This window comes from Fukomys damarensis, unplaced genomic scaffold (assembly GCF_012274545.1).
Source record: "Fukomys damarensis isolate Sample0158 unplaced genomic scaffold, DMR_v1.0_HiC HiC_scaffold_6, whole genome shotgun sequence".
Classification (NCBI taxonomy): Eukaryota; Metazoa; Chordata; class Mammalia; order Rodentia; family Bathyergidae; genus Fukomys; species Fukomys damarensis.
In genome coordinates this window covers 35,748,055-35,764,254 of record NW_022900918.1, presented here as the reverse complement: position 1 = coordinate 35,764,254, position 16,200 = coordinate 35,748,055, and the positions used below count along the sequence as shown (strand labels likewise).

Below are 16,200 nucleotides of genomic sequence, written 5' to 3'. Positions count from 1 at the left end.
GGGAGAATAAATTAGCAAAAACAATTTGTAAAACAGCAACTAAAAAAACTAAAGCCTAAAAGAGAACTACCATATGATTCAGTCATCTCACTCCTGGCTATTGTTTGTTTGTGTGTGTGTGTGTGTGTGGTACCAGGGATCAAACTCGGGCCCTGGTGCTCACAAGGCAGGCAGCGGGACCACTGAGCCAAATCCCCCACCCACTCCTGGCTATTTATCTGTTCAAAATGAAGCCAGCACACAAGAGATACCTGCATTCCCATGTTTATTGTGATGCTATTCACAATAGCTAAGATAGTGAATCACCTCACGTGTCCATCAAAAATAGATAAATTGTCTATAAATATACATAAATATATATACACACACATATGTATATTCAGCCTTAGAGAAAGAACAAAAAGCAAGTTGAGGTACCTTTAACTTATCTCATGATCATCGTATATCTTTTCTATAAAATTGTCTTCTAACTCATTAATCTTTTCATTATCTTAGATTTGCCATTAAACTCCTATGTGGAGTTCTTTGCTTTATTTATTTAGCTTTAGCTTTAGTTTTTTTGATACCAGGGATCGAACTCAGGACCTTGTGCTTGCCAGGCAGGTGCAGTGCCACTGAGCTAAATCCCTGGTCCTCTTTGCTTCATTTATTATTTTTCAGTTCTGTTTGGCTCACTTGTATAGATTCTAGCTCTATACTGTAATTCTCTTTATCTGTTTTTTATCTTCTCAAACACAGTTACTTTAAGTCTAAATCAAATAACTCCAATATCTGGATATCCTAGTATGCCTGGTAAATTTTGACTTAATGCTGGACATTATGTACTCAAAATTGTAGAGGTTCCAGTCTCCCTCTAGAATGGCTCCCAGAAGGTATTTTAATAGGTAGCAGGGGAGACACCCTCAACCCAGTCAGGACTAAGTAGATTCAAATCTGGGGTGCAGTCTTTGTAACATTACAGTTTCCATTTCCTCCCTGTTGCTAGAAGCCAGTTTTTCAGGAGAATCAACTGAAATCCTCCCTCTCCCCCCCCCCAACAGGGTCTCACTGTATAGTTCAGACTGACCTTGGACTTACTATGTAGCCCAGGCTGGCCTCAAACTCTGTGATGATCTTCAACTCAGCCTCTCTAGTGCTGGGATTACAAGCGTGCACCTTCATGCCCAGCACATTCTTCTATTAGCCTCTTGTGCTAAACAAACAGCATAATCAGCAAATGCTCTGCTGTAAGGTCAGTGCCGAGCGTCGGGCTTTCTTGTTCGTGCCTTCTTCCTGAGGGGCCCTCAATTCTTGGCTGCCTTGCCAGCCCCACTCTCCTTTGATTTTTTTAGTTCTAACAGTTTGCCTGAAGCTCTGTGATACCCTTACAGTTGTCCTCTCTGTGGCTTCTTAGCTTCTTTCTCTTTCCCTTCACCAGTTGTCAACAATGCAACAATTCTTGGCTTCCTTGACAGCTCATACTGTCCAACAGAAGCGTGTGTGTGTGTGTGTGTGTGTGCTTAAAAACCTGCTTTTCTGCTTTATAACAGAAGCACAGTTCTGCTTATAAAGGGCTTAGAGATAAAAGCAGATCTCTATGTACTTTTTTCCACTGTTGAGTGTAGCTGAAAGGATCATTATCCTGATATTTGTTAATATATATCATTATCCTGATATTTGATTTGGAGATTCTTAAGAAATCCAGCACTGAAGATACCATAATCTTTCAAATAACTCCTTGAAAAAGGCATGGTTTTTATTCATCAAGTAAATCTTTATTCTTGTTTTCAAAAGACAGAGAATGTCCTTTGACCAAAATTAACTCCTATGAATAACAGTTTGCATTGTTTGGGATTTTGTACTTTCTAGAATGTTGTAAACCTACAATATTCACTGCACATATACTATCCTGTGCATGTTATATTTCCATTTTGTAGACAAAGAAGTCAAGAGACATACTAAGCAGGTTTCATTATTGACAGGGATAACCAAAATTGGGCTTTCTGATGCCTAGTCCTGTCTAGTACATTAAAGTGATCTCAATACAGCTTTGTTCCGCCATCTTGGGACAGTCCCCGAGGTGGGTAGATTTGGCAAAGTAAGTTAAACGCTCTCACCTTGTTTCTACTCTTTTAGAAAACTTTTTCCTCTGGTCCTCAAGTTTAAAAAGAGAACAGAAGATACTGTACTGTCAAACTGTTCCATAAATATCATGCAGCTTATGCTTCTCGTGATCCAATCTTTCCCTTTCCTAGGCACACAAACCAGGCAGAAATTACATTTCTGAGCACAACTACGTATTGCCATATACTCGGTTTATGTCAACAAAAATGGAAAAGTGATTTTTCTAGTCACACTTGACGTAAGACATTCTGCTTGACCTGAACTGTCATCCTTCTCCCTTTCAGCAGGTTGAAATAGGGGTGTAGTCACCCACCCAGTATAGACAATTCAAATAAAACATCATAAGGAATGGCTAAACCTGGAGCTCTGAATAACTTCATGGTGGCAACCACTTCACCAGCTCAGGCTGGCCCAACTCCTGAGTAAAGGAGCTTGCCTATATCTTGTCCATGTCCTAAATATCCATGGGAGGCTAAATTTAAAGTTAATAGGGCCATTAACATTTTGGAGGAAATTTCAAGGCAACACAGAATTCAGGCTGTGATATTCCTGGCTGCTTTTAGCCATTTGCTGGTAGTGAGACTCATGAGCAAAAGCAGAACAGAAAGATTTGACAAATGTATAGGCTGTCCAGAAAATAAGTACATGTAAAGTTGGAACTGAGGAAGGTGTGGTTGCTGAAGAATTAGCACCATAAAAAAAAAGGCAAGTATTGGCCAAGTATGGTGGTACATGCTACAATTTCAGCACCTGAGAGACTGAGGCAGGAGGCACAATTCTGAGACCAGCCGGGGCAGGGGGAGGTAATTTGCACAGAGATAAAAGATCCCTTGAAGGCCTCTCAGGAACTGGTCAGATCTCCCACCACCACCACCACCAAATCACAAGCTAAACATTTAAGTGTAAACTGGCTTGACAGACTGTGCTTTGAGAAAAGAGGATCAAGGCACTCTGCTGCCACAGGGCCCCTCAGAAAGCTGTTTCCCAAGATTCATTTTATTGCAATGCTGCCTGAGCAGACGCCACAGCAACCATGATCCAAGTGGGTGCAGCTACTGGTACCCCTAACGACAGACCTTGTAAACATCCACGTGGTGTTGGTTTTGCAGGTGTGCAAGAATTACAGGCTCACCGAGCTTCCCATCAGATCTCAAAGGCAGGCCTGGGAGGCCAAGCAATGTGTGACAGGGTCAGTCACTGTGGGCAGTCCCCGAGCAGGTGGCGCATGAAGCTGAGAATGAGACCAAAGCTGCAAAGAAGTCCTCAGGAAGTTGGAGATGCCAAGAAGGTGGTATGTCTGCTAGGGAAAGCAGCAGTGAGCACAGCCAGCCCAGGAGAGGTTGGGTGGGCTACAGCCAGCAAGGACATCTGATGGGGCCAGGCGAGCCCTTGGCAGCCCACAACACATCATCATGTGCCCCGGACGCCGAACACACAGCTATGGACTTGATGCTTGCCTCGCTAGGCTCTGGTCTGTTCTAGGCCCGATTCTTCCTTGTTACGCCTTCCTCCTCCCTTCTGGGGTGGGAATGATCACCCTATCCCATTGTGTCCTGGAAGTCTATAACTTGCTTTTTGATTTTTACAGGGACTCACTGCTTCTCAGCCTTTTGACTAAGATCCTATCTAAGAGTTGCCTTGAGTCTCAGAGGAGACTTTAGACTTTTGAGCAACTGCTGGAACTGTTGACTTTGGGAACTCTTGGGAGTGGACTGCATGCGTTTTGCACCGTGAGAACAGGAGCGGAGCTGGGATCCATTTGGCTCACTGTGTTGAAGGCTTCACTGCTGGCTGAGAGGCTGAGAAGCGAGGGCTCTTAACTTCAACAAGTAGATTAACTGTTCAGTGCCTGGCTCGGCAGACCCAGTAGGAGGTGGGGCCTAACTAGATGAGAAAAGTCACTGGGCACAGTAGTTTTCAAGGTCATTTTATGTTCCGCAGCACTTCTTCTCCGGCTTTTTCCTCTACTTCCTGGCTGCCATGTGGTAAACAGCTTTGCTCTACCACAGACTCTCTTGATACTGAGATAAAAGTACTTTACACTGAGATAAGATCCTCTGAAGGCCTCTAAGAAACTGGCAAGACACCATCTCAACAAATCACAGGCTAACACCCGACCGAAGTCTCATCACAAGCCCATCGGAATGGAGCCGGCCAACCATGGACTGAAATGCCTGAAACCCTGGGTCAAAATGTATCTCTCCTCCTCTAAGTATATTTTTCTTAGGTATTTTGTCACAGTGACAAAAAGCTGACATAACTCTGAAGGCAGAAGACCCCAGGCTCAAAGGGTATGGTAGTACCATCCTTGGATATTTCTTAATTCTAAGCAACCAGTAGTTTGAAAGTAGCTCTTCTGGGCAGCCTCAGCAGGAGCAATTGCAACACCTGTGTCAACAATAATGAACTGCCCGAGTCACCCCTAAAATGGATGCACATCCTTCTAGCTTAACTATAGACCTGAGCCTCCAAATCCATTTACACAGAGGTCAGCTTCTGAAAACTGAAGTATCTTAAAAGCAAATATTATGGTACAGAGGTTCCCATATATTTAATGCTAAGTAGTATGATGTACCCCATTTAGGTTTCCTAATTATTTGCTAAAGCCACAGCAAACATATATTTCAAGTACACTCCGGCAGAGGTCTCCTCCCGCCATCCATTTAAGCATAGCCTGAGGGAAAATGGCAAGCAGTGGGGAGCACCGACCGCCACTACCGCGGACGACAAGACGAGACTCTCTCTTCTCGCCCAGGTCTGAGTCAGATGGGATGCGTACTGAGAGTGCCAATCGATGCAAGTTAGTTTTTAAATGTGGTCAGAAAGTAGCAGACATTATAAGATAAAGGCATGAGACAAACCCTGTGAACGCAAGGAAATACTCGATGAAGTAGAAAATACCAGAAAAAAAAAACAGTGAAACCTGTGTCCAGCTTAGCGTCTATTTTTTTCCTATCACACACTAAATACAAAGACTGCACAAATATATCTTACAATGTCCTCACAACAGAATTCATCGGAAAATGTTGCTCCACGTCATCACAGGGAATGCGTACTTTTGAATTAGGTTTTCCATTTTCTTCCTCTTCTGTGTCTCAGTTTCCCCTTTCTCTTCCCAAACACAGGTCTGGCGGTCACCAGGACAGCCTCGGCTTTCTCCCCGCCGCTGTCACTAGAGCTGCTGCTGGTCACATCCCAGCCCTGCACAGGGACTTCTGGCCCTGGGTCCTGCAAATCCGGAGAGCTCATGTGTGAGTCTTCAGCCTTTTCTCTCCTTCGCAAGTTCCCCAAAGATGAGCTCCTGGCATCGTCACGGGAAGACGCATCGGGTGAATCCGAGAGGGAGGTGTGCCCCAGAAACCCGCCCCGTTTGCTCTCTTGTTCGGATTCCGAAAGCCGCTTTCCTGTCATGCTGGACACCTCTTTTGATTCCTGCGCTAGGCGTCTCTTCTGCGTTTTTCCTTTTACTTCATCAAGGATCTCAGACTCTTTCTCCTCTTTCTCCACAGCAACAGAAGCGGCTCCCATCTCACCGGCCACTTCTTCCCTGTCCTTCCTCAGCATGCACGTCACAGCTCTGTTTAATCTCTGGCTCTTAAGGCGTTTAGCATCTCGCTTCTCCTGCTGAGCTGCTCTAAAGAAAGAATCAATTCGGAGCTGTGTCTAAAATAAAATAAAATGAGAAGTCAGATAAGTGAAGTTTCCAAACCAAATTAACAAGCTCAACCCAGATCTCTCACATCGGATTACTAGTGTGCAGAATATTAATTCATTATCTCCCAAAAGGCGGTTCTTTCCCAATGATTAGACAGTAAGTTTAAGTAATTTGTAAGTCAGGCTTGAAGCACTTCCACTAACTCTAGAAAGTAAGTTCTTAGTTCACGTATCAAATAGGAAATCTCTTCTGAGGTACTCAAAGAGTTAAATACTTTTCTGCCACCAAATACATCATCATCTTCTTGGGAGCAGTAAAATTTCAGAGTCTGTATCTAAATCATACTGTCTGCTGTTTAAAAAACATATGAGAATCTCTCTTCTCGTCCAGCTCTGAGTCGGATGGGATGCGTACTGCCAGGTGTGGTGGCCCACGCCTGTAATCCCAACACTCAGGAGGCTGAGGCAGGAGGATCGCTGTGAGTCCGAGGCCAGCCTGAACTACACAGTGAGTTCAAGGCCAGCTTGACCTGCATAGCAAGACCCTGTTTCAAAAACAAAATAAATAAAATAAAAAATGAAAATAATTCCAAGGGGGCAATATATTTAAGGAGATACACCTTACTGTGAAAATGATTATTAGGTTGGTGTTTCTCAAAGTAGTATGAGCAGAAAAGGATACCTCAGTCCAGCCCTGAGAGAGATAGCAGAAATGAAGACTATTTTCCTCTGTTCTTCGTTCAAAATATCGTTTCAAAATGCACGTAGATGCCCTCAGATAAAAGAACTAACTGGCATTGAACAGCTGCCAATCACAGATTACTAAGTCTGCTCTTCCCTGAGCTTAGGAAAGAGCCACCATGATTACCTGCTGAACACTCAGTTGCTTCAGTACCGGTGACAGAGACTCGTCTGTCTTGGTCCTGCTCCAGCCGAAATACCGCTGACAAAACATGCAGGCAGTTAAGACAGAAATATTGTTGAAAGAATTGAAACAACTGATAAATAAAAAGGTCCAAAGAACCCACCCATGATTCCAATCCCTGGACCTCCAAAGATTTTCATATTTGTAAAGGTGAAAGTACCAAAACAATACAGCAATTTTAAAAATTCCCCCAGTATGATTATTTTGCAATAGGTTCTTTTCACTCTTCTAATGAAATTACTCAACATTTTAGGACACGAAGAACTAGTGACTAGGAAAAACAAGCTTAACCTAAAATAAAAGCAAATGTTAGATATTGTATATATTTCTTTGAAACAAAAAATAAATTGGAGTTCAATTAATTCTAACTCTTTAAACTTCTTTCCAATGATTATTTAAATGCACAGAATGGAAAAACAGTAATAAAAGGACCAAAGTTCATCATTTTTTCTATTGTCTTTCAAATAAACAATGCCAAAGTATGTGGTTATTTCTGTGATGATTTTACTATTTCCCTCTGAGGGGAGGCAAAAAAGGAATTTGTGGTCTTAGGACAACAGATGTTATGGAAAAGATGTTCTGTAAGTTCGAAACTGAACACATGTATGATTCAATGTCCTCTTATGTTTTAGGACATCAAGGATATTCTCTAATTCTGGCAAGGTCGGGGGTGCCCCACAGAAATGAGCTCTTCGAGTCGTCCACCACAGGTCTGAGGTATGCATCTGCCACCGCGGGGTTGGGAAAGCCAGGTGTGAGCTGCAACTTGCGCAGTTTCTTCTTCACCTTGGTGTCGTAAGGGTTGGGTCTTATCCTCTGATTCTCCCGAGCTTCCTGCCACCACGCTCTATGATGTAAAAGCAACAATTACGGATGAAGCAGTAAGACGTCGTAACTCACCCACTAGAGACAAAGCGCTAAACTTAAAACTCTGCGATGGAGATTCAAGGCCTAACTGCAGCACCCGTTATACGCGGGATGGAAGACTCATTTTATTACTTTTAGTATTGCTAGCCACAGGTAAAGTGATGGCAGACATCCATGGAAGCTGACTGTACTCGGTACTGTGTTAAAATATTTCATGGGGGCCGGGCGTGGTGGCTCACGCCTGTAATCCCAGCACTCGGGAGGCTGAGGCAGGAAGATCACTATCAGTTCTAGACCAGCATGGACTACGTAGTGAGTTCCAGGTCAGTCTCAACTACATAGTGAGACCCTGTCTCAAAAAACAAACAAACAAAAACAACAACAAATATATATATATATATATAATGTGTACAGGTACAAATTCCCTACAATGAATGTGATCACTATATATAACAAATATGTACTAATTTTTTTCTGGGTCCTTGTGCTTGCAAGGCAGATGGCGGAACCACTGAGCTAAATCCCCTTCCCTATATATGTATGTATATATATTTCATGGGTCCGGTACCCATACAAGCAGAATCCTGTGGTTACCGTCAGTGCATGAGGAAACTGAACTGAAACATAATTGCTCAAGTTTTCACAGCTGGAGCTGGTAAACTCAGACAAAACCTTCCTCCCCAGAGCGCTCACTCCTACTTCCCATACTTCAGGATGCACAGTTTCTCTGGGGCTCTCTCCCAGCGCTAATGGGGAAGTAATGCGTCCGCTTTGTTTACCCCTAGTCAAATTAAGTGACGGACCCAGGAATATCCAGTAAAACATTACTCAACACAAAGTATGACACCAACCGGGGGAAAGGATATGCGTAGAAAAAGAAGAGTAAACAGATTTTTAAAAAATAATAGAAGAAACTATTTTCCTATGTGCGAGGCACTGTTCCAAGCAAGAATTCAGCTGCTTGTTTCTGTTTAACCCATTTTTCAATTCTTTTCATTCCAACACTATTTTGTTATGGTGGCTTAAGGAAAACCGCATACTGTTGGGCGCTCCTCCCACCAGGACGGGAGGTCAGGCAGGCTCTGGCCGGCCGGATAGTAGTCAGTCAGTGGAGCTGTACGGGGCCTGGGACAATGGTGTCCACTTTCCCTTCCTGCCTCCTGGAATAGCTGCTCTTGGAAGCAGCTGCCCTGCGTGCACAAGGCCAGGTGCATGGGGAGTCACGGGGAGAGGCCCCACAGCTCCCCGGCCTGCTCTCTCAGCGACAGCACCACCCAGCCCACATGCGTGTGAGCCACCGTGGACAAGACCACAAGCCCAGCTGAGCTGTTCCAGCCGACACGGAACAGACACAAAACACTCCCACGGGGCCTGACTTCAGATTCGTGAGCAAAATCAAGGGCTGTTGCCGTCTGATGCCACCAAGGTTTTATTTAGTTTGTGATGCACCAACAGGAAAAAAAATTAAAAATTTATACCTTTGGGAAAAATAAATATCATCGCGGTTAAAAACATAAATATAATCCTCACCAATCAGTGCACTCAATGGACCCTATTAAAAACCACCTACATCTCAGCACGGCGGCTTGAGGAAGGCTAGCTAGTACTGTATTAGGAATTTGAGAGTGCGCAGCTCCGTTCATCTCCCCGTTGCAAGAGTGCCACCTGGTGTTGGAAAAACTAATTGCAGTCTTTGTTGCAGTAGCAAAAAAATTTTTTTTCAAACAATATACTTTATAATCCTGCTTCCAAGAGGGCACTGGGGGAATGCCTATAATCCTCCCCCACTCTCCTTGTAAATTTTCATCTCTGAGACAGTAATTATTATTGGCAGCTAAGAGAATCTCCTTAAAACACTGAGCTCACCAAGCCAAAAAACATTACTTCTTAGAGCAAGAGGGCCTGGCACTCACTGAGATGAACAAAGACTGGTTGCCTGTCAACCTGCCTAGCTGTGGGGACACAGCAGGGAGGGGTGACAACTGTGAAGAACGCGGAGGATTCACACCCAGGAGGGGAACTGCTAGTACTCCAATCCAGTCGGCTTTGGGAAATCTTGGGTCCGCTATGCTCAGCTCGCCTTTGCTCCTCACAAGAATCAACAGCTTACTTGTGTGTGAAATGTCCCTAAATGTAAACTCCAGACAGCTCAACAATAAAATTCTTTTAAAGAACACACCATCCAGTAATGCGAAATAGGAACAAAAGGGCTAAAGGAGTAGGAGAGAAGTGAGAGGGGTAGGGGAAAGGAAAGAAGGGAAACAAAGCATTTGTAAATAGGGAAGGGTGGAGGGGTTGAAAGGAGGGCAGGGGAATGGGGAAAAATGAGAACAGAGATGCATCATGTAAAGGTACAGGATCCCCATGATGACTGGAACTGTACTGTATTCCTAAAATGTACCAATGAACTTCATGGGAAAATAAAAAGAACACACCGTCCAGGTCCAGCCAAACACAGGTGCGACTGAACTCAGCCCGCTGGCCCAAAGCATCCCCCCTTGAAAGAATGAATGACAGGCTGGGATCTGCTAAAGAAAACAGGAAAGGAAGAAAGGGACCTTTCGGGCCCTCGCTCTGCGTTCCTCCTCAGCCTCCCGAGCCGGCCAGGGCTGAGACTGCCCTGTCTGGCTTCAAGGAGCTGGAAGATGAAACGCAAAACCTGCTAGAGCTGACTGTAAAAAGAACGTAGCACTGTTCCACTCTTGTTAAAAAAAATGTATACATACGCTTATACTAATATTGTGTGTGTGTGTGTGTGTGTGTGTATTTGGAGGATAATGTTAGAGAAAATCCTAAAATTATTTAACCCAAAATATTAATTGTAATCTTTTTTAATACATACTTTGTAATTTTTCTGTTATGTCTTTATTTCATTGTATAATAAAGTTATTTGTAGTTTTTCAAGTTATTAACCCGCAGTCAGTGATCTAGGAGCTATCAAATAACTTAGCCATGGTATGTGAATTTCCTCAACCCTAAGAAAAGTGGGAGTAGAGATTCCTAAAAAGCATTATTAAATGAGAGATACTGCTGTGTGTGCTAAGACCGGACAGAGGTCATTACAATAACCTCTCATTCCATTTCAGTGATTCTAATTGCCACGTCCTCAGACAAGAACATTTCAAACACTGGAGACAAAATTGATCTCTAAATTAAATTAACTCAGTTTCCACCCGAGTGTCTCGTCATGAACTGCTGCTCAAAAGATGCCATCACAATGCAATGAATATACTGAGTTGTCCACTTTCACTGACTGTAACTGACAAAAAAAGTCATCCATTTAAGGTATCAACGCGACTTGACATTCAAAACCATACATTGTGAAATGATTACTATAATCACGCTCGTTAACATATGATCACCGGACGTATTTGTGGCAATTCTTCATTTCTTCCACTTAGGACATTTCATACTAGCACAAGTCAAAAACTCCTCTCACAAAAAGCAAACTGCTCAGCACCTCATTCCCGGGGACAGATCGAGTCAGTTGAGCGAACACCACTTCTTCACGTCACCATGCATTCATGATTCCCTCCTCTCGCTACACATCAATGCGCTTTTGGAAATAAAAACCTGGCAGTGCCCCAGAAACTGTTTTGTAACCTGCTGCTTCCCTTAATGGAATGTAGTAGATACTTTTTCACCTCAGTTGCAAAAAGGAAAGGGACCCGGAGATGGCGGGAGGGGAAGGGACGGGATGGGAGAGGAAGGCAATCAAAGGGACTAAGACTGTCGTGTTGGTGCACCTTCGTGCATGAGGGGTGTAATCATTCCGTACTGCAAATGTGGACTAATAAAAACATTAAAGTGGGAAATAAAAAAAACTCAAAGGATCGGTTTTATGGCAAGCAAATCATATTTCAAACTTTAAACAACAGACGCCAGTGAGGGCAAACCTAAAGAAAGAATTTTACTTGCCTTCAGCGGTTCCAGGGCTAAACCTGGGGTCTTATGCACACTAGGCAGACGCTGTAGCACTAGGCTCGCCTTGGCCTCGGCCCTCAAGTGCCGCTGTCCAGACCTCCTGGTGACCCTCACCAGAGTCCCCCAAATTGAAAAGCTGTCCGCAAGGACAGCACAACTCTGGGCTGGGGACAGAGCAAGGCTGTACTGCTGGCTGTCATGACACTCATGGGTGAGAAACAGGATGGCGGCTGGGACTAAAGCTCCTGGCCTTGCTTTTCCGTATTCTTCGCTGGCTGGCTTTTCTCAGCATGCCACACATGAGCCAGTACTATTTTGTTCACGTCTCGAGGAGCTGCTGGTGGGCAGAGACCAGGGCCTTCCATAGCAGCCTTCCTACCCAGGGCCTGCATGGTGCCTGACACACAGAGGCCACTCGGTCAGCATCCAACTGAGCGAAACAGCAGCTCAGACCCCGCTATGAAGGCTAAAGAAGGAAACAGAGTCCCATCTCAGGAGAACTGCAGTAACCTCAACCATACTCCTCCCCTGTTCTCGGTGCGTAATGATTACTGACAGCTCATGATTTAAGAAAGAGTTCTAGGTTGCTAATTTGAATACATATAAAACATCTGAATTAAAGAAATGAAATCTTACGAGAATTTCAGAAGGGGGTCCAGACCACGTCCTGGGAATTCATTGAGAATCTCCATAGCGGTTACATAACCTACAGTTGGAATTCCTTCGGTGTAATCACTGCCAAGCAAGTAGGCCAGATTTATTAATTTGTTCCGGTCCAACCCTACAAGATTATTAATAATAATGACCACCATTATTGTTAATACTTCTTTGATAGGGATTTTTATGCAGCACTTAGAAACACTTCATTGTATAAACTGTGTGTATACACATCCTCAGCCAATAGCCAAAGGTAATTTTCTTATGATTCAAAAGTAGATGACTTTTAAATGACGTTCTGTACTGTCATCAGGCATCACAGCTTTCAATTTCCTCCACCACTGACCTCCAGGAAGCTCTGCAGCCTGCACCTCTGGACCCCACAGCCACTCACACCCAGCCAGCACCCCCATCCCAGTAGGCACCTCAACCTCACACATCCAGACCAGGGTGCGTCCTCTCTTCCTGCTCCGCTCTGCTCTCTCCTCCGCCTCTCCTGTCACTGAGAGCCAGGCCACTCCACCAGCTGCTCAGAAGTCTCACCTGAGTCCCTTCCCACTCTCCGATGTCACCTCTTCCACCTGTCCTCCCTCATGACCCTGCCTCATTTCCCTGGAGCGCAAGCTTCCGCCTCTCCCACCACCTGCTAGGCCCCTGCCCTAAGGGTGCCTCTGAATAAAGTCCTTCCTGGACACAGCACACACTTCTCACTACAGCTCGCTTCTCACTTTCCTGCTGGATTGTTCCATAGGCTCCACGCTGCCAACGGTCAAATTACGACAATGTATTTGTTCATCACCTGATTCTCTCCCTAGACTGCCTCAACTTCTGCTGTTTCCTATGGTCAGGCATAACCGCACACAGGAGTCACTCAGACAACCACCGGACAATGCAGGCCCGGCAGACTTCACCTGCTTTCCTGTCTCTCCCACTCCCGGGAGATCTGGGCAACTGGTCAACCAACCAATCAAGATGATCAGTCTGCAGAAAAGCCAGACATGTACTCAGATTTTAACCTTGGAAGTCTAATTTTAAGAAGCCTGTTCCTCTAATAAGCAAGTCTTTGAAAACTTGTATGGATCTACCATTTCCAATTTAGTTCCCCAAGCAGGAGAAAATTCACGGTAAATTTCAGAAAGTTATCCTGGGAGTCTTACCTAATTGGTTGTGAAAGTCCACATATTGGTAATATTCTACGAACTTGTTTTTATTAAAAAAGTTCTTGTAGACATGCCGTGCTCCGAAGAGCCAGATATCGCTGTCATCAGTGATGGTTCCCGAAGTCTGATCGGTGAGGTCCAGGATGGCGCACTGGGCCTCGGCTTCCATGGGTGCCTGGATGTAGGGGACGCCAAAGAGGCGCAGGAGCTCCTGAAGCAACAGACACAGTGACCCCGGGGAAATGCAGGACCGGCCCTGACCAAAAGGGGGAGCAGCGCCTCCGCAGTCACTGGGCGCATGCGCCGAGGAGTTTGGGCAGGAGGAAGGGCACTGCACCTACCTGGCTTTCCAGGAACATCTGTCCTGTGACAGTGGACGCCACCCGCTCTTGCTGCTGTTTTTGAGCGTGCAGTGAATTCTGCTGTGCTAAAAGTTCACTCTCCAGGGTGTCCAGCTCCTCCTACAACATGGTTTTTTTGGTGTGTGAGTATATTCATCCAGTTGGGCTCAAGCCAGCATTTCATCTGGCTGAAACATCCAACAAGCCTTTCCTCCTTAGGAAGTACTCCTCTTGGATTTCTGAGCAAAACTTTGCCGTTTTCTTTTGAGTCTCCTCACTAAGTCACAGGGAAAGTGGGGTCTACCCCAGGTAGTAACCTTCAGGAGCAGCCAGCAGAAAGACGCACTGTGAACAGCTAAGAGATAACCAAAACACTGCCCAAAACTCAAAAGCTACTCATCCTGGCTTCTTGGCAACAGAGTTAAAACACAGCGGTGCATTATTACCAAATCAATATCTTGCCATTCGTTGAACGAGTCCTCTTCATCTCTCGCAGCTTCCTTATGTGGCTCCATGCCTGAGTCCTGGCTTTCCGAGCCATCATGCAGGAGGCTCTGGGTATCATCAGTGGGTTCTCCCTCCTCAGTTCCTCCTGGCTCCTCTTCCTGCTGTTCAGGGGGGAGTTCGGAAGCTCCGTCCGAGTCAGGCTGAAGTTCATCATCACTGGCCACACTCTGCACTTCAATGAAACTCCCTGCACCAAAATAATAAACTTATTTCTTCTACAGGTAACGGGCATCCAGAAACCATACAGATTTTTCAAAAGAAAACATGTAAATAGCACGCTACTAGTGAATAATTTAATCACAAATGCCTGTAACTTCAAGAGAAGCCTTTTCAATTAGATAACTGCCTTTGAAAGTAGAAACCAAACACAAAGATTTTAATATTAGCTTTATACAAATCTGTTCTAAGCTAGCTGATGTTTTAAGGGTTCAAAAAGGAGAATTATCAAAGCACAAGTACGTAGACAATCAGAGATTGTTCAGTGTTTCAATGCTATTTTGGTATATTTAAAGCAAAGACTAAAACTAAAAGAATCCTACAAAGTAGTCAGGAGAAACAGCTCTTCCTCTCCTGCTTTCTTTCCCTCCTCTCATCTTTTTAGGTAGGTAAGGCCAATCCGGCTGGATTTGAGGAGATAATTAGGAGAGGAAGGGGCTGAGCCAGGGAGGAGACAGTGGGATGGAGTGAAGTTTAAAATAAAAAAAGCAGCCCATAAGCAAACACACAGAAGAACAGGGGAGAAAGTTTTCTCACTGTTAGGAAAAATGTAAAAGACAGAGGAGGCTGGAACAACTCCTGGGATGTTGGACTGAATCATGGGTATCAATGTGAATTCATGGATCTTAATAAACAGGCATAGAAACAGATACAAATGCTGTGCTGTGTGCTGTGTGCTGTGTGTGTACAGAAACGTTTCCTGGCTTGTGGTGAGCACACCCAGCATCCAGCTCATGGTTTCTGAACACCTGGCCCCACCGCAAGGACCAGGCTGCTGGTGCAACGGATTGGGCAGAGTATGTATAAGATAAGCCCGGAAATCTAGGACATGCTTAAAATAAAACAGGGAGCTGTGAAAAGCCAGAGGAAGCAGCTTAGAGAGGACCCCACTGGCCCAGCTCAGACAATGAGGGCAGCAAAGTGAGTTTCGACATTATCCGAATGTAACTCACTAAATAAAACCGAAGTCCAGAGTCTACACTGAATTTGAAAAAATGAGAATGGAACGATCGTCCCTACAGCAGGATGCTGACTAGCAAACATTACGGAAGATGAGCGAGAAAATCACCGTTTGGCAATCATCACAACAGCGATTAATTCGGATAAAAACCAATGGGATGGCAAATAAGTGGAAGGTTTGTTCCTGTGTAGCGTTATTTTCATGGCCCCTAAATTCCTTTCCACAAAATACTCATTACAAAGGGGCAACGGTAACTTCAGACTAAACCTGACAAACCCCAGGACACAGATGGAGGGTAGCGGACAGAAAGCACGACCACCACGGACGGACGGACGGAAGACACAGTAAAATAAATGTGGCAAGAATGCCACGCAGTGAAGCTCTGTATGAAGGAACCAGACTTTTCCGTAATATTCTTTCTACTTTTTAAAGCTTGCAATTATTTCAAAATTTAAAAAAAAAATTCAATAAGCTAGTTTTACCTTCTTCAACCAGGGCATCCTCTCCCTTCAACAAAAGCCAAGCAGGGCGCCAGGCTTCCAGTCCCAGCTGGGCGTCGCTGGAAGTGGCCTCCCTTCCCTCCCGTCCGTAGCGGGGCTACCTGAAGGGTCTCCGACTTGGGGTCCCTCCGGGCCGCACCCCTAAAGGAGAGGGCACCCACCGTCGGACTCGCTGTCCTCAGAGTCAGACTCGCTCTCCTCCGAGTCGGTTCCCGCCGGCTCCAAGGACTCCGGAACTGAAATGAACCGCTGGCCCGCAGGCTGAGTTTTCTCCGGTTCCTGGGCGTTTTGGGGGAAATTCCCAGGCTCCTCGGCACGAGCAGGAGCAGGCGCTGCATCGTCGAAGGCAGAAGCCGCAGCGGCCGCCCCGCCGGCGACTTCGGAA

General features: G+C 45.0%; 1 protein-coding gene across 1 annotated transcript in view; it reads right to left on the bottom strand.

The window, feature by feature from the left end:
• Positions 1–1,598: 1,598 nt before the first annotated feature.
• The window catches only part of Ercc5 (ERCC excision repair 5, endonuclease), a 28,983-nt gene continuing 14,381 nt past the window's right edge, over positions 1,599–16,200 (bottom strand). Inside the window, 8 exon segments of the mRNA XM_019204578.2 lie at positions 1,599–5,766; positions 6,626–6,710; positions 7,329–7,529; positions 12,110–12,254; positions 13,288–13,501; positions 13,632–13,751; positions 14,078–14,325; positions 15,977–16,192. Of these exon segments, the coding sequence (XP_019060123.1) occupies positions 5,167–5,766; positions 6,626–6,710; positions 7,329–7,529; positions 12,110–12,254; positions 13,288–13,501; positions 13,632–13,751; positions 14,078–14,325; positions 15,977–16,192 (1,829 nt within the window). The 3' untranslated portion in view covers positions 1,599–5,166.